Source organism: Protopterus annectens, chromosome 6.part1, assembly GCF_019279795.1.
Source record: "Protopterus annectens isolate FY-2018-M chromosome 6.part1, PAN1.0, whole genome shotgun sequence".
Classification (NCBI taxonomy): Eukaryota; Metazoa; Chordata; order Ceratodontiformes; family Protopteridae; genus Protopterus; species Protopterus annectens.
The window spans coordinates 188,935,391-188,962,790 of NC_056738.1; the positions used below are offsets into that span (position 1 = coordinate 188,935,391).

Genomic DNA, 27,400 nt, shown 5'->3' on the forward strand with positions numbered 1-27,400 from the left:
CTTGTGTCTGTGAGGTAAACACCTTAATCATTATGCCACCCCCCCAACCTTGGGAATGACAGAATCTAAGGTCAATGGTGTGAGAATAAGACAAATGCAGAAGGAATCTGATGACTACAAAGGATTTCAGGGTTGGAAGAGATAAGACTGAAGACAAAAACACCAAGGTTTATCCAAATGATAGAAAAGAATAGAGGAACTCCAGGCCAAGCAGGACAGTAGATTCGTAAATTATGTGTTTTAATAGCAAAAGTAAAATCCAATAAATACACCAATAACCAACGATGGCAACATACAAGGTTAAGCACTTTCACCTAGATCACTACCAGGCTTCTTCAGAACAAATCCTTCTTGATCCAGCCCTCATATAAATAAATGAGATCAATTAACAACAATAGTCAAAGGATATGAACCCTTAAAGACATATTGCCATTCCTACAATTAAATTAAATATATGTAAGGTAAACAAAGTGCAAAATAGTACCTTAAATATATTACAAACTATAAAATGATGCCTAAACATATAACAGTTCATGACTTCATGTTCTCAGCAAATATATTATAAAATGTATAAGTTAAAATATGTATCATATGTTTAAAAATAAACTAAGACACATTAATAAGAATATTGCCAGTCCTTTATAGGGGTAAGTCTTCAAATAGCAACCGATAACTTGCTCTAAGTTTCAGTACGCTGTTGATACTTATTTAATCATTAAGTCCCGGGTTTTACCTGGCCCAACTTGAGCTGCCAATACAGTTCCCTGCATTCCAGTCTAGATTCCTAACAACCCCCTCAGGGATCAACAGCTACCTGCTCAAGGACAAAAAACTTAATTCTCATGTCCTTACAAGCAACAGAGTGTCTATATAGTGCATTAGATTCTTTGGCCCTCGACACATCGTAGATGTGTTCATAGGCTCTCCTTCTCAGTTGTCTCTCTGTTTTTCCAATATAGAAACATAGCATGTCTCACAAATCCCTATGTACACCACCCCTTTGGATGCACTGTTGTAATAACGAGATGATCTCAACCTAAATTTCCTGGCTGGAATATAGACTTCACCCTTGTCCATCATGTAACTACACTGATTACATGAGCCACATCTGAAGGTCCCATGCTTACCATTACCAGAAAACAAGTTCCCAACCTCTAACCTTTCAAATAATTCTTTCAAGTTGGTGTCCCTTCTTCTAACAAAAGTGGTTCGCTTAGGGAGGAGATAGATTTTGGTTTCTTCATTCACCCTTAAGATGGCCCAATGTTTTCTCACTATATATTAACAAAAACGAGACTTTTGAGGACACGTTAAAACTGTTTAAAGAGAAACTCTTCAATTTTAAAACTACACAGATGTAAATAGACTACCTTACTGAATGTGTGACAAAAACTGAAAAGAAACAGACTGAACTTGAATGTAGATCAATAATACACACTCAGGTTCAAAAATAAAGGAAAATACCTCCTGCAACTTAAAAAAAAAAAAAATAAGACAGCTTGGGGCCATTTTTCAGAGCTATTGGCTGCTTACACAGCTGGAGTTGGGTCCTCAGGCTCTGTGCATAGTGGTCAAAGCAGAGGGGCTACGGCGGTTTGGGAAAGTTTTATGAGCTGGCTGGGCTGATCAAGTATTTGCAGGTCTTAGTCCTAAAGGTGAAAGGACATAAAACTTTCAAAATCAGACCTCAAGTATGGCTTATAAATTGTCCATTCCAAGAGATCCATGGCATCCAACAAAGGGTTTTATAAAAAAAAAAAAATGTATGCCTACCAATATAAGGATCACATAAAAGGGGTGCACAACTCAGACTTGTCTTTTCAAAGCCTTAACTGTCCATGCCAGTGAGGATGATGACAGGGTTCCAAAAGTCCGTGACATTCACATTAGGAATACTGAAACTGAAACACAACTTAAGACAAAAATGCAGCCTTCCAGGACTGCTGTTTTAAGGGCACAATGCACAATATGTGACAGTCTTAACAGCTATGAGAGCAATGCAACAAAATGTGCACAGCACTTGCTGGAACTACAACATACAAAATGTATATCTGCAGCTAATAATTTTTATCAAGCATCTCAGGGCATGCTTATGATGTAGAGTAATACTTAAACAAAAGCAAAATCCGCAAAAAAACAAACAAAAAACCCCCCATAAAACCGTAATTCTGTTATTATACAAACCTTTCTAGCTCGGTCCGCCTTGTCCCGTTCAATCTTTTCTCTGACTCTTTGCCTAAAAAGAATGGGAAAAGGAAATTGTTTATGCATTAGCTAATTTTTAAAAAATTAAGATCCTTACAAATACTTAATTTTATATATATATATTATTTTTCCTCTCTTTCTTCTTTTTCAAAAGAAAATAATCATGTGAGGTATTCAAAATAAGTGAAAAAAAACAATTGGCTGTGTAGAAAATCCTCATATGGCTTGCCCACCTTGTAGGACACAATGTTTCAGCAGGTTTTTCAATGCAGTTCCTCCTCTCCCCCTCATAGTCCCTGCCTAACCTGGCTCCAGGCCTGGAACAAAAATCTATTAAAGTCACACTTGATACTATAAACATCTGGCTGTCAAGCATCAAATTCAGTTCTTCAAAGTGAGAAACCTAAATTAAGTACAATAAATGTTTACAAAAATGTGAACATGAAGTACAGAAGAGATACAAATCCAAGAAAAAAGACTGAATCTTTTGTGAGCTTGTGCTAAGTACACTATAAGGCAGTAGTGTCCAACCCGCGGCCCGCGGGCCGCATGCGGCCCTCAGAGCTCTTCCATGCGGCCCGCGACCCTTAAATTTAAATTCACTTTTTTTCTGTGTGTTTACACGTCCGCGTAGTTTTGCTCTTCTGCGCATGCGCCAACTTTCTTTTTTTTACGTTTTTTCCACACCAGCGTCTTTCCTGGTATGCAATGAAAACACCGCTCGGGCGATTTTTATAAAGAAAAGCTGCAGGAAGGAGCGCGATCAGAAGCGTAGTCGTAGAGAGAGGATTTATTTAGTTTATTTCGTTGTGTACACACCGACTACACTACAACAAAGGTAAGTTTTATAATCCAAAGTGTTTTGTTTTGAAGTTAGTGTTTAGAATTATTATATTAAGGAGTGGACAAATATATTTCCTTTTCACCCAAAGCTGGTGAGAAAATGTGTTCCAGCTGCATTTCTAAAGCTAGGGTGGGATTAGACAGGAGTGCTTGGTACTGCTACTCAGAATAGAGTTTTGTGTACTAGTCTTGGTGTTTTAACAGTAGCAGGGGCAGCTGAAGTGACCCTACAGTGCTGTGTCAGCATTCTATTAATATATAGCTTTGATGCAAAAAGTCATTAATAGGCATCTGAAATACACTTCCTGTTGTTCATTAGATTTTTAAAAGTTTGTACATACTTCATGCATTTTTTCATACTAAAAAGGTGCTAACAATTGTGCATATTATGCTATGTTATTTAAGAAGAGGAAGTGTTAAGTCAAGAGCAAGTGTTCCTATCACCTTGTGATTAAGCACATTCAGGTGTACCCTCAGGCTAATATGATATCACTTACTGTCTTGATGTTGAAAGCCAGCTAGTTCCTATTGCTAATTATTTTTAATATTTTAAAGAAATCTTGCACTGCGCTAACTGCATTATAGATAGAATAGTTGCACATGCATGATGCATAATGTTGTTATACATTTTATAAATAACTAAAGGTAAATCAGTGTGTGCATTGATTATTAGGCGATTATGGTTATAGGGTACCATATGTGTGGAGTATAGCTATGTTAAGTAGGTATTATTATATGTTGTACAAAATACCTCATTTGACATCTGTAGTAGCATAGACAATAAAACTCTTCTGTTTCTCCCTCCAAGACCATTGGCTCTCCAAGTCATATATATTTGTTTTTGTTTCTTTAGTCCTCCCCCTAACCTGTGTTATGGGGTGATTTGTAGGCACAGATTTTGATTTCAGGTAATACACATTGTTGTCTTCTTATGTTTCCCTAATTTATAAGTTAATTCTGTTTATGAAGCCTTTTTGTAAACTTTTGTAAGAAATTCTTGTGCAAAAGTCAGATTTATAGCTATCTTGAATCAAATACTAAGTCTTATAATGGACAATGGCTTTTGTATATCAAACACTTGTCAGAACAAAAGTGTGACTGGAGCTTCAATAGTGTCAACAAGATCTGGAGATCTCTCTTCACAGCAAGGGATTGTGCGGGCAGACTGAGCCAAGGAGACAAGAAGAGCCGAGGAGACAAGAAGAGAATTCCTGTCCCTCTGTCACCAATCGGCAATAAAAATTAATGCAAAATACAACTGTGAAAGGCACTACAAATACTTGCTCAATAACATTTAAAAAATAATCTCTACAAATACAAATTAGAATATAACCAATAAAGAGGAATGGAAGGAACTCCCCCTCACCATCTGCCCTGGAAAATGATTCTGAGAGGACTAAATGGAGGAAAGGAACTCTTCCAAGGAAACAAACTCAAGTATGGCCCATTCAATGCTCTATCCAAAGAGATCCATGGCAGCCAGCAATGAGTAAAACAATGGTGTGTCCACAGTACAATGATCACATCAAGGTCAACAGAAGAGTAGAGGGCATGACTGACCTAAAAGAATATAGATGGAATCAAGTTTGACTCTAATTGTCAGTATCCACTTCCATGGAAGTCTGTCAAACCTGAGAGGATGTCAGGGTTGAGAAAGTACAGACTGAAGTCTGCAGGGTCAAAGCTGGCCCCAGTGAAACAAAGACTGACTTTGAAGAAACCAGTCTCAAGGAGATCTCATGGGTTCATAGGTAAGAGTTAAGCTAGCTGTTCTGTGGGCCATTTTAAGTCTAGTCAATTTCCTCAAAGGTGAGGATCAAACTTTGTACCTTGTGTCTGTGAGGTAAACACCTTAATCATTATGCCACCCCCCCAACCTTGGGAATGACAGAATCTAAGGTCAATGGTGTGAGAATAAGACAAATGCAGAAGGAATCTGATGACTACAAAGGATTTCAGGGTTGGAAGAGATAAGACTGAAGACAAAAACACCAAGGTTTATCCAAATGATAGAAAAGAATAGAGGAACTCCAGGCCAAGCAGGACAGTAGATTCGTAAATTATGTGTTTTAATAGCAAAAGTAAAATCCAATAAATACACCAATAACCAACGATGGCAACATACAAGGTTAAGCACTTTCACCTAGATCACTACCAGGCTTCTTCAGAACAAATCCTTCTTGATCCAGCCCTCATATAAATAAATGAGATCAATTAACAACAATAGTCAAAGGATATGAACCCTTAAAGACATATTGCCATTCCTACAATTAAATTAAATATATGTAAGGTAAACAAAGTGCAAAATAGTACCTTAAATATATTACAAACTATAAAATGATGCCTAAACATATAACAGTTCATGACTTCATGTTCTCAGCAAATATATTATAAAAATGTATAAGTTAAAATATGTATCATATGTTTAAAAATAAACTAAGACACATTAATAAGAATATTGCCAGTCCTTTATAGGGGTAAGTCTTCAAATAGCAACCGATAACTTGGGCGCCCTAAGTTTCAGTACGCTGTTGATACTTATTTAATCATTAAGTCCCGGGGTTTTACCTGCGTCCAACTTGAGCTGCCAATACAGTTCCCTGCATTCCAGTCTAGATTCCTAACAACCCCCTCAGGGATCAACAGCTACCTGCTCAAGGACAAAAAACTTAATTCTCATGTCCTTACAAGCAACAGAGTGTCTATATAGTGCATTAGATTCTTTGGCCCTCGACACATCGTAGATGTGTTCATAGGCTCTCCTTCTCAGTTGTCTCTCTGTTTTTCCAATATAGAAACATAGCATGTCTCACAAATCCCTATGTACACCACCCCTTTGGATGCACTGTTGTAATAACGAGATGATCTCAACCTAAATTTCCTGGCTGGAATATAGACTTCACCCTTGTCCATCATGTAACTACACTGATTACATGAGCCACATCTGAAGGTCCCATGCTTACCATTACCAGAAAACAAGTTCCCAACCTCTAACCTTTCAAATAATTCTTTCAAGTTGGTGTCCCTTCTTCTAACAAAAGTGGTTCGCTTAGGGAGGAGATAGATTTTGGTTTCTTCATTCACCCTTAAGATGGCCCAATGTTTTCTCACTATATATTAACAAAACGAGACTTTTGAGGACACGTTAAAACTGTTTAAAGAGAAACTCTTCAATTTTAAAACTACACAGATGTAAATAGACTACCTTACTGAATGTGTGACAAAAACTGAAAAGAAACAGACTGAACTTGAATGTAGATCAATAATACACACTCAGGTTCAAAAATAAAGGAAAATACCTCCTGCAACTTAAAAAAAAATAAGACAGCTTGGGGCCATTTTTCAGAGCTATTGGCTGCTTACACAGCTGGAGTTGGGTCCTCAGGCTCTGTGCATAGTGGTCAAAGCAGAGGGCTACGGCGGTTTGGGAAAGTTTTATGAGCTGGCTGGGCTGATCAAGTATTTGCAGGTCTTAGTCCTAAAGGTGAAAGGACATAAAACTTTCAAAATCAGACCTCAAGTATGGCTTATAAATTGTCCATTCCAAGAGATCCATGGCATCCAACAAAGGGTTTTATAAAAAAAAAAAAATGTATGCCTACCAATATAAGGATCACATAAAAGGGGTGCACAACTCAGACTTGTCTTTTCAAAGCCTTAACTGTCCATGCCAGTGAGGATGATGACAGGGTTCCAAAAGTCCGTGACATTCACATTAGGAATACTGAAACTGAAACACAACTTAAGACAAAAAATGCAGCCTTCCAGGACTGCTGTTTTAAGGGCACAATGCACAATATGTGACAGTCTTAACAGCTATGAGAGCAATGCAACAAAATGTGCACAGCACTTGCTGGAACTACAACATACAAAATGTATATCTGCAGCTAATAATTTTTATCAAGCATCTCAGGGCATGCTTATGATGTAGAGTAATACTTAAACAAAAGCAAAATCCGCAAAAAAACAAACAAAAAACCCCCCATAAAACCGTAATTCTGTTATTATACAAACCTTTCTAGCTCGGTCCGCCTTGTCCCGTTCAATCTTTTCTCTGACTCTTTGCCTAAAAAGAATGGGAAAAGGAAATTGTTTATGCATTAGCTAATTTTTAAAAAATTAAGATCCTTACAAATACTTAATTTTATATATATATATTATTTTTCCTCTCTTTCTTCTTTTCAAAAGAAAATAATCATGTGAGGTATTCAAAATAAGTGAAAAAAAACAATTGGCTGTGTAGAAAATCCTCATATGGCTTGCCCACCTTGTAGGACACAATGTTTCAGCAGGTTTTTCAATGCAGTTCCTCCTCTCCCCCTCATAGTCCCTGCCTAACCTGGCTCCAGGCCTGGAACAAAAATCTATTAAAGTCACACTTGATACTATAAACATCTGGCTGTCAAGCATCAAATTCAGTTCTTCAAAGTGAGAAACCTAAATTAAGTACAATAAATGTTTACAAAAATGTGAACATGAAGTACAGAAGAGATACAAATCCAAGAAAAAAGACTGAATCTTTTGTGAGCTTGTGCTAAGTACACTATAAGGAGTGCCACTACTGTAGTATAAATCCCTCAACAGTAGTGAAGAACTAAAGCAGAACAGCACAAGATCCCTTCTTAAATATAGCAAAGGTGTTCTGTTATCGTCTGAACTGCAACTGGGCCCTCACTTAATGATTCTGACACTGGGAATTCCTATTCCACCAAATGGAATCTGACATTCTTTTGCAGAAAAATCTCATATTCAAGAACATTTATATGCCTGACTGATGTATGCTCTGATATAATTTACCAAAAGCATAAATTTGTAAACCCCTTCTCCCTCCAGCTAATCCCCACGTACAATCAAGAAATAATGCAGTTTTGGCACCACATTATTAAACAAGAGCTATAAATTATGCCTGCTTGATTCACAGGGTACTGCAAAAGCAGCAACCTGAAGAAGATTCACTTAACTGCAAGGAGATTACGGGAGAGTGTTCTTAGCCCATCATGGAGGTTCCTTTAATAAACAGACTGATAAAGGAAGAAAATATCTGTTATACTTAATGTCAAAGACCCTTTTTAGTGAATCCAAGTCATGCTGAGTCCAAAGCAGTAGCACCTCTAGGGTGGAAGGAGCAGGAAGCATACCTTAGGCCACAGCTCAGATGGCCAAGTTGTGCAGAACAGACTTCCCAAATATCAGACTCGAGTTGCAGTCAAAGCAATACTTTTTGACACGGCTGTATACCAAAGACCACAGCCACAGCACCAACGTCCACAATGGAGACACGTTTAGTGCACGAGAAAGAGGTAGCCAGCCTTCAAATTCACATTTTTAGAGCAACTCCTAATAGCAGCAAGCCCTCCGATGGAGTGGGCTTTGACACCAGCAATTGTCAATATGCAGCTGCCTGAATAATAGAATACATGTGATGCAGCTGGTCATCAACTTGTGGACTGAATGCTTAGCAAATGCAAGTCCTGCCCTCCTTAGGGCAAAGGAAGTGAAAAGTATAATCGTGTAAGAAGATACCATAACAGTAGATGTCCTACTGATCACCGCTGCAGTATTCCAAACAGATGGGTCATCACTGACATCTAGCCAAGATATCAAAGGCTAAATCTTTCATGAGCCATATAACAGCCTATGACTGCAGGGGTACATAAGCAGACGTATGAGCATAACTCCACAGACAATCTGTAAAACAGCAGCCTAAATACATCTGAGAAGAAAGTAGATGGTTAAGAGGGGGAAAAAGCAGAAGGATAAAAAGGGTCCTCGAGGCTGCCAAACAGGGCAGCAGGTAAAAATAAAGGAAGGATACAAATGATAAGAAGGGGAAAGTGGGTGGGAAGGAATACTGCAACAGTGATTAGCAAGTCATCTATTGTTACGTTAAGGCCTTACATAAGTATACCATACCCTAACTAAAGTCACCATTGTAGCATTCCAAACAGACGGGGGATTCACAAAACGTAAGGGAGTAAAATGGTGGATCGTTGAGAGGTGTGTGCATTGTCTAAGAGGACATAAATGACTGACCTTGTGAAGCAGCTCTGCATGCGTCAACTCTGTAGTGCTTTGTGAAAGTGTGTACTGACTACTAGGTAGCTGCGTCCAGGAATGTGCTGGAGTCTACCCCCTTGTAGAAAGCTCCAGAAGAAGCTACTGATGTTGTAGAATGAGCCATTGGAAAAGATGGCAAGGATTTGCTATGATAAATCTAGCAAAAAGAAATGGTCCTGGAACCCCAGCTGGCAGCCGTCCATGTTTAGACACTGTCTGGCTTAGCTTACAGTTCATGATAGACAAACAGTTGGTCTGTTAGTATTATCCAGGTAAAATCTGAGCGGTGTACATTCAGGGAACATAGAATTCTTTCTCCCCTGTTCGGAGGGTTGGGAAAAAAGGTGGGCAGGTTGATGACCTGACAGAGGGACATCTCGTTCTACCACTTTGACCATGAAAGAAGGTGCACCCTCAGGGACACTCTGTCCTTATGGAAGGTAAGGAAGTGGGAAGCAACTATGGCTGCCTGAAACTCTAAGGCTTGTCCAGCAGAAGTGAGAGCTACGAACAAAATATAGTGTTCCAGAATTTGAGACAGGAGGAAGCAGCTGGCTCAGAGGGAGTTTTTTCCAACACATGGTTGAGATACCAAGGGGAGACGCAGGTTTTCGCGGAGGGTTTAAGTGCAGGACCCCCTTTAAAAAAATGCTTGACCTCAAGCCTGCAAATTGCAGGATTAAGGGGAAGGCAGGCTAAGATGACTGAAAGATGGGCTTTTATGGATGAATATGCCAAGTCACCTTTCATGAGCTCACACAAATGAAATAATACAAGAGGAGCCACACATTTTATGAGGTCCAAATTTTTTGCTTGACACCAGATTGAAAATCTCTTCCATTTGGCTATGTAGAATTTTCAGGTAATGGTTCTCCTTACCTCCTATTGAACCCCAAAGTACATCCTCAGAAAACTGGTTTCTAAAAAGATCAGAATCCCATTGTCCATAGTGTTAGGTTGAGGGATGAAAGGTTGGGGAGGGGGAGCAATGAGCCCTTCGGCTGTGTGAACAGGTTCACTTTGTAGGGTAGTTTGTGTTGATTGCCCCTTACCAGAAGATATAGGAGGAGGCACCAATGCTGTCATGGTCTAAAGGGAGTCACCAGTAGAATTCTTTTTGAATTTTTACCAAGACTTTTGGTAGCAGATAAAGTGGAGGAAAAGCATAAAAAAACCTTCATGACCACTGGAAAGATGAAGCATCTGTCCTCCAAGCCTGGGGACAAGGAATCCTGCTGCAGAACAGAGGGATATGTTTCTTGCTCTCAGAGGTAAATAAGTCTATTCTGAGGTAAATAAGTCTATCTGTGGTAAGCCCCACCTGCTGATTACGTCTATGAAGGCCTATCTGTTGAGCACCTATTTGTGGGGGGGGGTCTTCGATGGACCTGCTGAGGGAGTCTGCTAGGACACTGTCCTGGAAGGGAATGTAAACTGTTTGAAGGGACATGTTTGCTTTGATGGCCAAGTCCCAAGCAATCTGAGCCAACCTGCACAACTGTTAGGCTCTTGTCCCTCCTTGCTTGTTTATGTACTATATGACTACTGTGTTGACTATGAATACTCTTAGAGGTTTGGGTTTCCAGATATGGGAGAAGACATGTAGATCTTTAACGAGAGCCCTCATCTCTTCAGGTTGATGTATTCTGCATTGCGGTCAGTTTGCCAGCAACCCTGGACCTTGTGAGTCCCTGTCTATGTGCGCCAAGCCTCGGAGGCATCTGTGTCTAGTTGTTGACGTGGAGTCTGCGCTTTGAAGGTGGGCCTTGACTGAGGTTTACCTGTGCCATCCACTAAAGGATCTCCCTCTTAAGACAAGATACGAGAGAGATCTGTGCACGTTCAGGGGGTTAAGAGTGCTGGGACCATATATTTTTCAAGTACCATTGTATTTTCATCATATGCAGCCTGGCAAGTGGAAGCACAAGGAAGGTTGCCAACACATAATCTAGTGTTCTCAGAATATCCCTTGCCGAGCAAGCCTGGAGAGGTAAGAGGGATTGAAAGCAAGCTGTGAGGCTCTGTAAACTCTCCTGGGGCAGGAAGGCCTGCATGTTCTTTGTGTCTAATCTGCAAGTATGCTGAAGGGAAGACTATTTGAAACCATTACAGAAGGAAGGTGAGAGCGAACTTGAGGTGCAGCAATATTGTCTGGGCAATGAAGACTGGATAAGCAAATCAGCTATGTAAGGAAATAATTGTATTCCCAGAGTCCTGCAAAAGGCTGTAACAAGAATTAGGCACTTTGGGAAAACTCTAGAGGTGAGAGAAAACCTGAAGGGTAAAGCAGAAAACTGAAAATGAGATCAGCCAATAGAGAATTTCAGGAATTTCCTGCAAAACTGGTGTATGGGAATATGCAGGTATGTGTCCTTCAAGAACAATGATATTAGAAAGGCCTTCAGAAGGATAAAGGGAAGAAGGGTATGAAGAGACAGCATTTTGAAAGTGGGTACCTTAAAGGTGCTGAGCGGAGACGGGTCCAGTATGGGTCTCCACTGTCCTGAAGTAAAACCCACAAAATGAGGAGGGACTGGCTCTATGGTGCCTTGGGAAAGTAAGTCCTGTAGGATGGGAGTGAGAATATGCAACTGGCTGTGAGGAGGAGGTGAAATGCCCCTGAAGAGACACAGCTCCTTCCAGGGCATTCTATAACCTTGTTTGATGATAGTGTGCACCCACTTGTCTGAAGGATCTTTTCCCAACTGAAAGAGTAAGACTTTTGGAGTGGGACAGGATGGGACTGGGGGGGGGGGGTGAAGGGAGATAATCACACAGACTTATCTGAGTAGGGAGGCCTCCCAGATCTGGGGTCCCTTTCATTTTTTTTCTAAAAGCCTCTTTCTGGGTGCCATCTTGCATTTCTGAGAAAGTCTACACTCTCTTCTGACAAAAGCAGAGGACTTGGCAAGGTAAAGTCTCTGGTATCTGAGCAGAGATGCAAGTACAATTGGTCTGCAGTACTTCATAGTCTTGCTTTGATCTTGCAAAGTCTTGAATAAACTAGCTGCCTGGGATGCAAAAAGAGGGTCCCTATCAAGAGGGGAATCTAGGAGCTTTGCCTTGAAATCTTCAGGGAAAGACTGATTGCGTAACCAGGCATATCTCCTAATAACCAAGCCAGCAGCCACTGCTCTAGAAGAGGCCTCAACAGCATCACAGCTGCATCTCATACTATGTCTAGCCACGTAAACAAAATTTGTTGTTTGTGGAGTCTGACCCTACCGTGTCAACAGCAGCCTTATTCAGGTTGCCAAGGATAGGCAGAAGGTATTTAGTTATCTGGGTCTGGTAATTAATGGATCTGAAGGCCAGAATAGAGGAAGCACAGAACTTTTTCCCTACCTGTCCAAGGCCCTACTGTCCTTGTCATAGGGTAAAGTAATGGCAGTAGCTTAGAAGGCCTGTCTGAGGCTAAGGAGTTGGCAGGGTCAGCTTAAAGATTCTTGAGGAAAAAAAAGAAAGTTATGTACGCACCATAACATTCCATCTATGTTGTTCATTTTCATTCTTCCTCAATTGATGGGTTCGCATTGGACTTGGCCCTGCTAAAGCTCATGGGAACTAAAAACCTTTAAGCATCTCCCTTACCCACAACACACCAACCCCAATTACCTCAGATCTTGTTTACTGAATTTAGCAGAAAGAATGTTCGTATTCAGAAATGAAGAAGGCTACATGTGGAGTGTAATATAAAGGATAGAATTGCCTTGTAACCACTCATTCTTCCAGAAGTTTTCAAGGACAAGGGTTGGCGGGAGGGGAGCTGAGGATGAATGAAAGTGTACAACACAGATGGAACGTTATGGCGAGTACATAACTTCTTTATCTAATGTCAATTTTCACTCCATCCTCAACTGATGGGACAGAGTCCCCAGCTACCTAAAATCCATGGTGGACTCAAGAAAGGATATTCCTGAGGATCACTGAGCCAAATGATGCTCTATCTCTGGAGACCAGATCCAATTTGTAATTAGTAACAAAGGTAAGGTGAGTAGCCCGGGTTGCTGCTGCACATACATCATCCATGGACATTCTGGACTGAAACACTGAGGAAGTCGCCATGGATCTAGCTGAATGGGCTTTTAACGGTTTTGGTAGAGTAATGTCCAGTTTACTATAAACAAATGAAATCCAGTCGGTTAAGTCACCTAGATAAAGTGATTTTGGCAACTGTTTTTCCCAATTTTACTTCTGCAAATAAAACAAAGAATTGGTCAGATTTTCTGATGTCTTTTGTTCTAGGTAGGTAATCGTCTGTGGACACCCAATAAATGTAATATTTATTCCCCCTTGTTAGTAAATTTAGAAAAAAATACATGCATATAAATGGACTGATATTAGATTCTGACACCATCTTGGGAATAAAAGAAGTATTAATCCGTAGTGCAACTCTACCCTTGTGAAAAAAAGTATGGTGATTTAGAGGACAAGGCTTGAATCTCAAAAATTTCACTAGCAGAGGTAACAGCTACCAAAAAAAGACAGTCTTCTAAGAACCAAGAAAGGTATTTAAGGCACCTGTAGCTCCTGGTTCGAAGGGAGATTTACTAAGAGCCTACAGTACCAGATTCAGGTCCCATGGAAGAGTAGCACCTCTAAAAGGAGGTCTTAGAAGAGTGCCTTTTAAGACTGCTTTGCTTAATTTAAGAGAGGAGACAGAGGAACCATCAAAACCAATGTGAAAATCTAATATGGCCACTGGCTGATGGTGAACTAGCTTCTTCTTCTTTAAAAAGATGGGACAAAAATTCAAGAATGCTATGTATGGGGGCTGAAAAGTGCTCAGTATTATTTAGATGAGCCCAGTGAGTAAACCTCTTTCATTACGTATAAAGTCTGAACAGTAAAACAATTATGATTAGTGAATTAGTTTGGGCTATGGACAGATAAAAAGGAGTGGTAGTCAATGGGTAGATAAGAAGAAAACAAAGACAGAGGGGGGACTGATGAAAATGTGGTTAATCTAATTACAAAAAAAGTTTTACTATCAAAATGTCGAATGGAAAAATAATTTCCATTCGACACAAAAAAAATCAGCAGATTAGACATTGTTGCCAAACAGATTATGTGAATTTCCCAAACTGCACTGTACTGTAATCTCTGTACAGTACTTCGAGTTTATATTAGCGAATGCACAGTGCATTCGCTGATGTAAACTTTTGAACACGGAGATGTTCAGCAAGATGGAAATTCGAACATCCATGTTTCGAGTTTCCATCTCCAAAGCTTCTCCATTCAAACTTTCAATAGTACACCGAAAAAGATATCACTGAAATAATGAGTGATCTATTTTGCGAGGGAAAAAAAGTTACTCCTTGTGATTTAATGGCCATCTTCCTGACCATCCTACCTTTGTCCAGGTGATTCAATAAAGGGGAAGTGGGAAGAAGAGTACTATGTTGAAAAGGTAGCAGATGTGGCCACATTACTTACTAACCAGGGGGAGCAGGAGCAGAGCCAGTGTTTTTCTTGCAAGTATTTATCTTGTTCAAAACGTATAAAACAAGGCTACAGATCCTCAAATAATCTTTAATAAATTCTCTAGTACTTCATTAAAAAGCCTTCAAGGAGTAAAACAATGGAAATAATCCCCTTCACATCTTTTACATATAAATAAAACACTTGAATGTAATTGTTTTATTTATTTTTTTTTTTTTTTTAACAGCCCCACTAATGAACTCTTAAGGTACCATAGACCATCTCAAGGTACCATATGCAGCGTTTCTCCCCAGGCCTACTTTGAAAATAGGCTCTGTCCTAGTCAGGCTTTCCCAGTCAACAAATAAAAATAAAAAGTCCATAAATTTTTGTTTTACCTACTATGACTGTAATTATAATATAGATTTCCAATTACATTCTATATTTAAACTCTTGGGTCTCAAACTGTCACTTTAAAATACACACAGTTTTTTACTCAGTAATTTATCTTTCAATAGGTTTTCCTCACCAAATTTCACTGTCATTTACTCTAAAATAGATCCTTGTTAACAAAACAGCATTACTCTTATGATATTGTTTAAAATGTGATGAAACTATACTTTCTAGCTTTTGTTTGTTTATCTCTCTTATATTTTCTTATAATCTACATTTGAAAGCTCTTTTACTTACCCCAATGTAAAATAAATTACATGGACATCTGAGGGCAAAAATTATGTCCTCAGTGTTGCAAGTACATTTATTACATCCTGTCAAAATAAACTGAACTATATTCCTACAGCTAAAACAATTACCATATGGAAAGGTACCCACCACTACCAAGTATTTTGAAAAAAAAATCCACATATGAAGCTTGTCTGGAGGGAAAGGGTGATATTTTCCAGGACAAGAATAAAGGAGAACTGATCTTTTTCCAGGTGTTTTCTATGTGGCTTTGAAAACTGACTCGCATAGCGATAAACATAAGTATTTAAATGAAGTGGTGGTTTCTAACAGGCAACTGTTGAGATCGGAGATGTTGAGATTTTTAGGAGTCTTTTTCTGCTTTTGTGAGATTCCAGATACCATACCTTTTGTTTTAGGGGGATTTATCAGTATCTCACAGTTGCTCTGCCAAGAATAAGGGAGTGGAGGTCAGACTGAAGCTGGATTTGAACAACAATGTGAGGGACTGGATCGAAGAATAACCATGTCATCCCCATAAAGAGCACAGGAAGGTTAGGAAGATCAGAGGACAGATTGTTAATAAAGACTGAAAACAAAATAAAGGGGGCAAGCATGGATTCCTGGGGCACACTTCTGGTTAGGCGTGCTGGTGGTGACGGAGATGGGTCTATTTTTTTTTTTTTAATTTATTTTGCAGTTTGTTTACCGGGAATGTCCATCGGGCCGAAAATGAGCCCATTTTCAATGGAGGCCCGGGGAGAAAAGCTCCTTGTACAGTTTTACAATAAAAAAATAAAAAATAAACAGTTTGCAATTTATACATAGCTCACAAACAAAAACCAACAGTTTGTAACTTATACATAGTTTAAGAATAAAAACAACAAGGCATGAATAAAATGGTAATGAAAACATTTGTGGGATGTATTAAAAGAGTATTCTAAGGACATAAAAATAACAGTACATGAATAGTAAAGAGTGTTTGAGGAGTGTACTTTAACAAAGCATATTTAGGAAATATTAAGAACAAGGCACTTAGGAGGGTAAGTCTTGCAATTTCTTAAGTACGTGAGGTGAAATGGGGGAGGGAGGTAAGTAGTAAAAGAGAAAAAGGTAGATAGAAGTAGTGGAGACGAATGCTAGGATGACAAGAAGGATGAAAAAGTGCAGTGGAGCGAGTCAGAAGCATTCCCAGTGAGAAGACAGGTTGGAATGAAGCAAGTTCTTACAGGTGGAATGGTTGTAGGTGGTTTGAATGCGAAGAGGAAGGGAATTCCATAGTCGTGCTAGGGAGAAAGATAATAGGTATCTCTGGAGTACGTACATGCTTGTACACTTCCAGGAGGTTCTGATTGTTGGACCTAAGTAGTCTGTTGGGCTGATGCATTTTGAGGGTGGAGAAGAGTGTGGGACAATTTGAAGGTTTGAAGATGAGCTTATTGGCAATAGAGAGTTGAATGTAGGATAGATAGGAAGTTCAAACCAATTCAAGGTGTGGAGACCATCGCAACGGTGGGAGGAAGATTTGGATCCGGTAGCAAACTTAAAGAGATTTTATTGTAGTAGGAAGCTAGCTTGGACTTTAAAGAGGATTGAAGATTGGTAAGGAGAGGGGCTCCACACAAGAGGGAGAGAATGAGATAGGGGCTCCACACAAGAGGGAGGGAATGAGGTAGGTAGTAGAGAGGATGTGTTTGGTTGAGGGAGTAAGATAACTGTGGCGATATAACATACCCAGTTTTTGATGCGTTTTCCTATTAGTTTGTAGGCAGATATTGAACTTAGTTGATCATCAATAAGGACACCTAGAAGCTTAATGTGGGGAACTATTTCAATTGGAGTCAAGTTTTGGCTAGTTATAGAGAAAGAGTTTTTATCGATTTTGGCCAGTTTAGAAGTGGTAAATATCATGATTTTGGATTTTGAAGGGTTGAGAGCAGGGTGATTGTTCAGCATCCAAGACTTGGCACAAGAGAAGGCATCTTGAGTTAGTTTCCTGAGTTTCGGGAGGGATTTGGTAGAGCAGATAATGGTAGAGTCGTTGGTGTACTGGACCAGTTTAACATTTGGAATACAGTGATGAAAGTCCATGATGAAGATGTTGCACAATAAAGGACTTCATATAGAGCCTTGTAGGATGCCTGTGAGTGTGAAGGAAGGAAGAGATGCCATTTTCCATTTGACAGCTTGCTGCCTATTAGAAAAGTAACTGGAAAACCACTTGATGGAGGAGGAAAGAGTGAGATGAGAGAGGTTGGACAGGAGAAGGTTATGTGAAACAGTATCGAAGGCTTTGGAAAAATCTAGAAGTAGGATAGATACAATATTGCTGCAGTCACGAGAGTGGCTAATGGTTTCAAGAAAGGAGATGAGGGCAGTGGTAGTGCTGTGTCTGGGTCTAAAACAATGTTGTGTGGGGGTCAGCAGTTGACTGTCTAAGGGGTAGGTTTAGTAGCTGTAGGTGGATACATTTTTGAGAATTTTAAAAATGGGAGAGAAGATGGCTCTAGGATGGAAATTAGAGATATCAGCATTGTTGCCCCTTTGTGGAGGGGAATAATGACGGCTTTTTTTTCTAGAGGAGGGGTAAGTTAAGATTCCTGGAGGGAACAGTTTTATTAGGATGGAGATGGAGAAAAGCTATGCCATTGGCAACTAGCTTGTAGAAGTTAGATGGAAGCTCATCTGGGGCATTTGAGCAAGGTTTCAATTTTTGTAGAAATTTTTTTAAGGTAGTAATAGGAATAAGTTTTGATAGAGAAAGGGGGGTGTTGAGTAGGGTTGAGTTAGTGATGGGGGATGGGGTCTGGCCTGACATGTCATTAGAGAAAGATGTGATGAGCTTGGCTATTGAGTCTATAAAGCAGTGAAATTGGGTAGCTAAGGAGAGATCAGAAGAGTTAGGATCTAGGCATGGGCTGTCTTTTTCACCTGGATGGAGGAAAGCAATGAGACTGTTCCAGAACTGGGGTTTGATTTATGATTGTTTTGTAATACTGAGTGATAGGATTTTCGGCCTATGGCAATGTGTTTTTTACTCTACTACGGAGTTGTTTGTACTCAGCCAGGGAGTTTGGTGTTTTATATTTTTGTTAATGTTTCCATGAAATGCGTTTTTTACTCTGCTACGGAGTTGTTTGTACTCAGCCAGGAAGTTTGGTGTTTTATATTTTTGTTAATCTTTCCATGATTTATCTCGGAGATGTATGAGGGAGATAGTTTCTTTGGTTAGCCATGGTGCAGTTTTGGATTTGACCCTTTTAGATCTGACGGGAGTAAAACTGTTGAGTGGGTTAATAAATGAAGTATTGAAGTAAGTAACAGCATTGTCCAGAGGAAGGGTTTTTAGAGCGTTCCAGTTCATGTGTTTTAAGGTGTCAGAAAAGGTTTGAGCATTGAGGTTTTTCAGGGAATGGACTGCGATATAATTGTGGTGTAAATGGAGGGATGAAGGTGTACAACATGCAAAGGCAGGAAGATGGTCACTAAGGGAGTCGGGTAAGGTACCACTGTCAGAGGCAATATGGGGGTGGTAAACTTTAGTGTCCAGTCCAGAATACTACCAGAGGTGCTATCTTTAGCATGTCTAGTAGGAGAAATGATTAGTTGGGTAAATTTATGTAGGTTTATATGCTGAGAGGTTGTGGGAGAGTTTATAGAAAACCAGTTAATATTAACGACACCTAGGATTATAGTCTCAATTTGTATGTTTGATGAGATCCAGGAGAAGATATCCTCAAGAATGGGGATACTGTTACCTGGTGGATATATAGGGTGGCTATGCATATGCTTTTGTTGTTGTTAATCTTTAGGAGGGCGAAGGTTAGCTCAGCTGTAGCAAATTGGGGTATGGGTTTAGTATAGGGAGTTACTGGTAGGGAAGACGAGTAAAGTAGGGCTACTCCACCACCTTTCTTTTGGGTTCTGTCATTTCTTATAATTCTATAGTTGGGAGGAGTAATTTTAGGGTCTTTTATATGAGGTTTTAGCCATATTTCAGAGATAGAATGTCTGGTTGTTTGGGGGACAGTCAGACATGAAAGCTAGCTAACTTATTGCATAAACTTTGGGAGTTTATTGTAGTAAATAGGAGAGATGTGGGGACAGGAGGAAGATGGTGAGGGTACGTTATTGCTCTGGCTGGTTAAGTGACCAGAACTGGGATGGATGTCACCAGAGAGGAGAATTGAGATCAGTTGAATTAAGAGGGAGGAATGGTGTTTAGAGTCTTCAGAGTTAGGGTTGAGGGCAGGGAAGCAATTATGGTCTGGGTTGTGTTAGAGCTGTTAGGAATAAGTTTTCTGATAAACAAGTGAGAGTCATTGTAATTATAAAGGTGTGGAGAACTATAGGGTGTGAGGACAGATTCAAATTTGAGGAAAATAGAGGTTGTATGAAACGGGAGAATGAGAGATATTAGAGAGACAGGTAAGGTGGAGAAGGCAGGAGAGGGAGATGCATCAAGGTTAACATTAGTGTAGGTTTTATTAGCATAATAGATGTAGAGATTATGTCAAACTGTGGGGATAAGTTGAATAATTGGGAGGGATTTGTACTAGAATATATGATTTATGGTGTGACGGGAGATGACTACAGTTGTAGGGAGCAAGAAAAATTACGATTGTACAGGGGAGGTTACTAGAATAGGGAAGGTAGGGGGAAATGGGCATGTAACAAAGAGTGGGGCTTGCTATGATAGGCTGATTACAGTGTGGGAGTGGTTACGTTACTATAAGTGCAAAGTGCTGGGGGCGGGTGGGAAATGGGGGCAGGTTACGGGAGTGGAGTGAGCCCGGAGGGTGAATGGTGCGGGCAGAGCCGAGAAAGAGTAACGAGGAGGAGAATCCAAAAACCAAACCAATCAGTGACACAGTCACTTTCATACACCCAGAGCTACTGGTAAACCCAGAGGTATGAGTATTTTAAAATTTGGCTACAGTCTGGAAAGGTTAACTACTTGGGACTAACAAATCTATAAAAACTCACTAGGAAAAATACTGGACCTCTAGAGCTGTTAAACTATTGTAGGGCAGTGGTATTCCGTGTTTGTACATGTTGCCCACCTATTAGGGTTCCTATATGATGTACAACTTTTACACATTCACTAAGGGGAGAGGAGATTAAGGAGTATGGCCGTAGGAGACTGCTGGTGTGCTCGCCTCAGGTCTTTCAGAAACAAGCAGCTTAATACAGAAGAGACTATAGAAAAACCTTGGAACTATAAACCTTTACAAAAACAAATACACATTAATTGCTCATAAAAACATTGTGATGAGGCAAATATGTTTGTCTGTCCCAGGATTTCTTCCTTGGGAGAGTTTGGTTTGACTGGCGATTCTAACAAGGCTGGGGGAAGCACCCTAATAAAAACAGAGCCGAGCAAGCAGTAAAATAAAACAGAAAAAGTTTTGTGCTAGGCCAAAGCAACAGCTAAGAGGAAAGAAAAAGAAAACAATAGGATAGATGGGCATTCTATACAGCAACCAAATGCATGTGTCGTATACTATTAAAGTAGGGAAAGATAGCAAAAAGTTCAGAAAGGAGAATGGGTACAGGTAAGTGGAGAAAAAGCAGGAGATAGGGCAGCACACTCAAATACAATACAGGTATTGGTAGGAGACGCATGAAATACTTATAGCATGAATGTAAGCAGCAACGGGAGTAAGGAACAGGATTACAGCTTAGATTATATGAAACGGGAAAACCTGTAACCGAGCACTGATGTAACAAATCTCTATATTGTTGAGGAAAATCAGAGAAATAAACTCTGAAATACCCATTTGTTAAGAAATGTTAAAACCAGGTGACACTGTTGGGGCTAACCCCAATTTCTTGGAGGGAGTAAAGGAGCAGGAAGTTTATATTAGATCAAAAATTTTGGTAAGGTCAATGAAAAAAGCTCCTGTAAGGTTTCCTTTATCCACAATTAGAAGCATCTCATCTGTATGTGACCATAGTGCTGTCACTGTGCTCCAGCCAGCCCAAATTCCATGCTGTTTAAGAGTAAGGAGGTGGTACTGTTGGGTGTAAGTGGGCAGGTGGTTGTAAACAGTTTTTTCTGAGTATTTTAACAAGTGTAGGAGGATGGAGATAGGGTGGAAGTGGGAGTTACTTACTAGCTGCGGCTGTTTGGGAACGGGTTTAACCAGAGCAGTTTTCCACACTTGTAGCATTGTATTTTTAATTAAGCAGAAGTTATAAATATGTAAAAAAGATGTGGCAAAGAAGTCTTTGCAAGTGTGACAAACTAAGGAAGGGATAAAAGGAGGGGGCTAGGTGAGTTGGGGGAGCGGTAGAAGCTGCGGTACTAGGGAGGTAGTTGAATTCTTTGAAAAAGTCAGAGGTTGAGAGTTGGCCTTGTGAGGTCTAGCCGGTGATAGGAGAGGATGTGGATCAATGGATTTATAGCCTTTGAGAATATTTGGGTTTACCTAGAAGAGCAAGTTGCTTGATTATGAAGTAGTTAGTTTTGTGCCTGCGTATGGCTTGCTTAGCTAGGTTACACACAGGTAACGACAGTACAATTTTCTAGTGAGAGGATTCATATCCATGAAGACCATGCTTTGTCCCAAAGTTTGAGCACAACTTTCAGTTCAGTGGTTAGCCAAGGGTTTTGTTGTATTTGAAAAGGCACTATGTAAGATGTAAAAATTTGCCTTGAAGTTGGAGGTATACATCAAGAATTGTTGCAGCCAAGTTAGGATTCTGTAAGCTGGTAGTGGGTGACCATGTGAAAGTTGCTAGGTGTTTTTTGAGGTAGTCTCTACTGATGGTGGATCAAAGTCTGAAGGTAACTAGCTTGGGGCAATTTTGGTGGATAATCTGGAAGGTTACTGGGCAGTGGTCACAACAGATATACTGGAGATGATGGTAGGGTTGTTGGTGATTAGCAGATCCAGGAGAGCGTGGTTGTTGGTTTGGGGATTTGGACAAGAAGCATTTTTGGCTAACTGTATAAGGTTGATACTGGCTAGGAATTTAGCAATGTCACTGCCGGGGGGCCAAGGTAGTTTATATTAAAATCACTTAGAATAACAATATTTTTATAGTTTCGGGCAGCAGAGGTGATGGTAAGAATATGGGATTTAAATTTGTAACAAGATGCTGGAGGAAGAAGGTAGGCAATTCCTACTGAGTGACTGATCTTCCGAGAAGGAAGTGTTAGAAAGTTCCAGCTGATTTCAGAACCGGAAGAGGCATTTGGTTGTGCAATTATAGTTGGTTTAAGGTTGTTTTTATAAACAGTGAGTGCACATCCACTTGTCTACTGCCAGGTCTGGTGTCTTGGAGGTATTCGCAGCAGGTAAGTAGATGCTGAAAATTAGAACTGTTTTGTTTGAGCCATGTTTCAGTGACAGCTGTGATGTTGGGTGAGTGGGTTGTAAAGAAGGTGTTTATCTGATCAAGGTTATTACAATGCTTCTGAGTGTTAATTAATGCACAAGTGTGTGTGACAGCATGGGAGAAAGTTATGGGTGTTGTGTGATGGGTAGGGCATGCACTGGATTCAATACTGTCTCTCAGGAGTATGAGCAGGATAAGGGTGAATTTATAGATGTAGACAGGAAGGTAAGTTTGGAGGAGATGAGGTAAATGGATGGTGAAGATAGAGATGAGTGAGAGAAGTAGGTGGTGAATGGAGGGTATAAATGGGTGTGGTAGGTCATGGTTCAAGTGACTGATTGTGGGGCTTTGTGGTATTCTAGGAAAGAGCAGGTTCAGAGATGACAGAATTGATGGGGTTAATGATGGTACAGTGCAGTGTGTTAAAGGAAGGAGGAGTAAGATGGTGAAGTGGAGAAGCATTGTGGGGCATGGGGTAGAAAAGAAGCTCTAAAAGTAAGAGGTGGGAGTCTGTGAGGATGGGTGGGAACCAGAAACTGAATATGGGAAGGTGAAGAGGTTGAGAATGATGAGTGCTTCTTGCTGGACTTATTTAGGTGTGGATAGGATGAATCTGTATGGAAGTTTAGGGTGGGAAAATGTCACATTGAGGTACTTGAGGAAGTAGGATGCAAGTTTAGTGAAGCTGTGTGTCCATTTAATGGGTGGACAGAAGTGGGAGAGAGGAGGGTGGAGACAGTGATGTGTAAACTAAAGAGCCCAGGATGGGGGCTGGGAAACAGGAGGTGGGAGGGGAGCAAAGCGGGACCCCCCCCCCAAGTTCAAATCAATGAAAGTGTGCAAGGTGAATGCAGGAGATATAGAGACCACACAGATAAACACAATAGTGTTCAGACAATAAATAAATACATAAATAAGGTGGATGGAAAAGGGGTGAGAAATAATTAGCAAAAACCAAGCCCCCCTAATTGCTAAAGCTATGGGTACACATAAGGTAGTGGGAGAGTTCTAGATTATTTCTATAGGGTTACACAGTTTTTAAGAGGAGCATTTGCTGTAAATTTGGCTATTTTACTGTGGCATGCATTAAGTCTAGTGTAAAGATGGGGGGGGGGTGCACATGGAAGAATGGAAGTAGGTAGGTGGTGACTGGATTTTCACAGAGTGTAAAATAAACAGTTTTGCCATACAGAGTGATTTTCAGTGTTTTTTTTAATGGATTGAAGCAGGTGTCAATCATATTTTTGTTTTTCACAGAATAATTTTGTGTTCAATTTTTGTATAAATCAAATGATAGGATGTGGAACTTGCACGTCTGTTCTGAGACACTTTTGCGGTAAAGAGCATTCATTTTGTCTTTTTTGGGTTGAAGAGTAGATCTGAGTTGCAGAGTCATGATTATGTGGATAGGAAAGCCCGTTGAGCTGGGTCTACTTTGTTTGATAAAAAACACATTCACTAAAACTCATTTCGTCGAAGCCTCATGTCACTGAAAATGAATTGCTTGAGCACAATTCACTGAAAGCTCACTTCACTGAAAACTCATTTGACTGAAACTCATTTTGTCTAAACTGGTATATGCCCTGTTCCCCACTGTAGGGTGATCCTGGAGTTAGTATATATAACAAGGGGGGGGCACATCCCTCCACATTGGGGGTGTGTGAGGGTGTAGCCCCCAGTCGAGTGAATAACTCTTTCCAGAAAATAATATATACCCAAACTATGTGAGGGGCACCCAATGTGGGGCGCTGTGCCACCCAACTATATATACTAACTCCAGGATTGCACTATAGTGGGGAAAGTACAGTTTTGTACCTACCATAAATGTAGATGTCCGATAGGTATGCATCTGCAGTCATAACATATGGGTTGTCCCACCTCAGGCAGCCCTTCGGTCGGCCGGATTCCAAAGTCTGGGTCTGGCCTCGGCTGATGTCGCACTTCATCCGACGTCATAGCTCCTGTGGTATAAAGGCATCAGCCGACGCCATTTTCCTCAGTGTTTCTTGCCCCAGATGCCAGGTGCCCTCTAGGAAGGCTAAATTTGTATAAAAGTAGAAAATTCCAAACAGTAGAAATCAAAAAGTATATATACATATATACATACAAACAAATACACCATAACAGATTCCCCCAGCTAGCTAAGAGAGGGGTAAGTACCCTAGGAATACCACAGAGGGGAAGGAGGGTGGGTAATCCTGACTGCAGATGCATACCTATCGGACATCTACATTTATGGTAGGTACAAAACTGTACTATGTCCTTCAAGGATGCATCTGCAGTCATAACATATGGGTAGAATACCATAGCCAAACTGGGGGAGGAGGCACTAAGATAATGATGGTGTAGTTAAGATCCCTTGTAAAACTGCAGTTGTAAAACCTGCTCGGGATCTGGAGTATAAAGGAAGATTGTAATGCTTGGCAAATGTATGCACGGAGCTCCAAGTAGCAGCTTCTAAAATGTCTTTGGTAGCCACTCCTCGTAGGAAAGCTGTAGTGGTGGCTGTAGCTCTTGTGGAGTGAGGCCTGATATTTTCAGGAGTTGTCTTTCCATGAAATGAGTAGCAGAATCGAATGCAATTTCCTATCCATTTTGAGATTGTCTGTTTTGAAATTGCTTTTCCTTGGACTCCTGTTGCATATGCTACCAGAAGCTGGTCAGTTTTTCTGCTGGCCTTAGTTCTGTCCAGATAGTAGCGCAGCTGTCTGTGTACATCCAAGGTGTGTAGTAGTTTTTCCCCCCTGTTCTGTGGGTTAGGGAAGAATGTAGGTAAATGAATAGCTTGGTTCAAGGATACCCTGGATACCACCTTTGGCATAAAAGTAGGATTTGTTCTCAGAGACACTCTATCCTGGTGAAAGATAAGGAAAGGCTGCACGGCAATTAATGCCTGTAACTCAGATACCCTTCTTGCTGAAGTGATTGCTAGCAGGAAGGCAGTTTTCCAAGATAAGAACTGTAAGTCTGCTGTTGCTGCTGGTTCAAAAGGGGGAAGTGTTAATTTTTCTAGCACAAAATTGAGATCCCATGCAGGCAGAGTGGTTTCCTTGGAGGTTTTACATTTTTGATCCCTCTCAAAAATTGTCTGAGGAGAGGATGAGAGAAGACAGGAGGATCCATGTTGTACTCTGCTGAAGTTGCTGATGCATGAATCTTAATGGAAGAATAGGACAGGCCATTGTGGAACAGTTCTGCTAAGTATTCTAGGATGTGTGCTAGGTTTGCCAGTGTGACATTTGTTCCCTTTGCTGCACTCCAAATGAGGAATCTCTTCCATTTGGCTGAATATGTTTTCCTTGTGGAGGGTCTGCGAGCCTCCAGGATAATGTCCTTAACCCTCTGAGATAAAACAGGTTGGTTTTGTTTTATGCAATTTTCCAAGCAGTTAGCTGCAGGGTTTTTAAGTTTGGATGCAGGGCCTTGTAGTTGCTCTGCGTTAGAAGTAAAGGACATAGAGGTAGAGGCCATGAGTTCGTCCGAGACATGCTTCTCAGTAGCAGGTACCAATGTTGCCTTGGCCAGTTTGGAGCTATCAGAATTACTTTTGGCTGTTCCTCTCTGATCTTCAGTAGAACTTTGTACATCAATGGGAGAGGTGGAAAGGCATATACTGTCAGGGCCTTCCAGCTGAAAGAAAGGGAGTCCACCCTCCAGGCTTGTGGGTGGTATACTCTTGAGCAGAATTTCTTCAGTTGGTGGTTGAGTGGGGAGGCGAACAGGTCTATCTCTGGCATTCCCCATTTCTTTGTTATGGTTTTGAAGATGTCTGGATGCAGCATCCATTCATGAGCATCCGTGGTAGTTCTGCTTAAGCTGTCTGCTAGTGAATTCTCTTTTCCTGGTACGAATCTGGCCTGCAGTTGGATGTTGAGATTCAGGCCTAAGTTCCACAGGTCCATTGCCATCCGGCATAGAGGGTATGAATGTGTGCCTCCCTGTTTGTTGATGTACCACATGACTGTGGTATTGTCCGTCCTTATCAGCAGGTGTCCTTGCTGGAGGAATGATTTGAATGCCTCGATTGCATGCTTCACTGCCAGCATCTCCTTTAGATTTATGTGTAGATTCAGCTGGTCTTGGGACCATAGGCCTTGGATACACTTGTCTTCCATGTGTGCCCCCAGCCTAGGTCTGAGGCGTCCGTGGTGATGGTCTGCCTTGGATGTGGTTTGTGGAAAGGCAATCCTCTGTTGATCTGGCAGGCCTGAGCCCACCACAGGAATTCTTTTTTCAGGCATGGAATGATTGGTATCAGGGCTTCTAGACTGTGTCTGTGTTGAGACCATACATTCCTTAGGTACCATTGTAATTTTCTCATATGCAGCCTGGCATGTAGGATCAAGATTATGCAGGATGCCATGTAACCCAGGGCCTGCAGGACTTTCCTTGCAGTAAGCTGAGTTTGTCTGGTTAATGCCATGAAGTAGACTGGTAGTTGCTTTTGTTTTTCTTCTGTGAGAAAAGCCATCTGAGTTATTGGGTCCAGTTCTGCACCCAAAAAAGTTATCCTTTGGGATGGCACTAGTCTTGACTTTTGTATGTTGACTGTGTATCCCAAGGCTTGCAGCAGTTGTATGACATAGGCCAAATCCTTTATTATTTTTGTCTTGTTGTCCGCTTGTATTAGGCAGTTGTCCAGGTATGGGTAGATTTGAATTCCCTGAAGCCTGCAATGTGCAATTATTGATGCCAGGCATTTCGTGAATACTCTGGGCGCAGTAGATAAGCCAAAGGGCAATGCTGAGAATTGATAATGCTCTGATCCTGCAAGAAATCTGAGGTGTCTTCTGCAATCTGGTCGTATAGGGACGTGCAGGTATGCCTCCTTGAGATCTAGAGTCACCAG

General features: G+C 40.6%; 1 protein-coding gene across 2 annotated transcripts in view; it reads right to left on the minus strand.

Annotated features, from left to right (window-relative positions):
* UBXN1 (UBX domain protein 1) overlaps positions 1-27,400 on the minus strand; it is a 554,889-nt gene that overhangs the window by 132,738 nt on the left and 394,751 nt on the right. For both annotated transcript variants that reach the window (XM_044075640.1, XM_044075641.1), the window contains exon 6: positions 7,063-7,114. In XM_044075640.1, the coding sequence (XP_043931575.1) occupies positions 7,063-7,114 (52 nt within the window). The remainder of the gene's footprint in view (positions 1-7,062; positions 7,115-27,400) is intronic.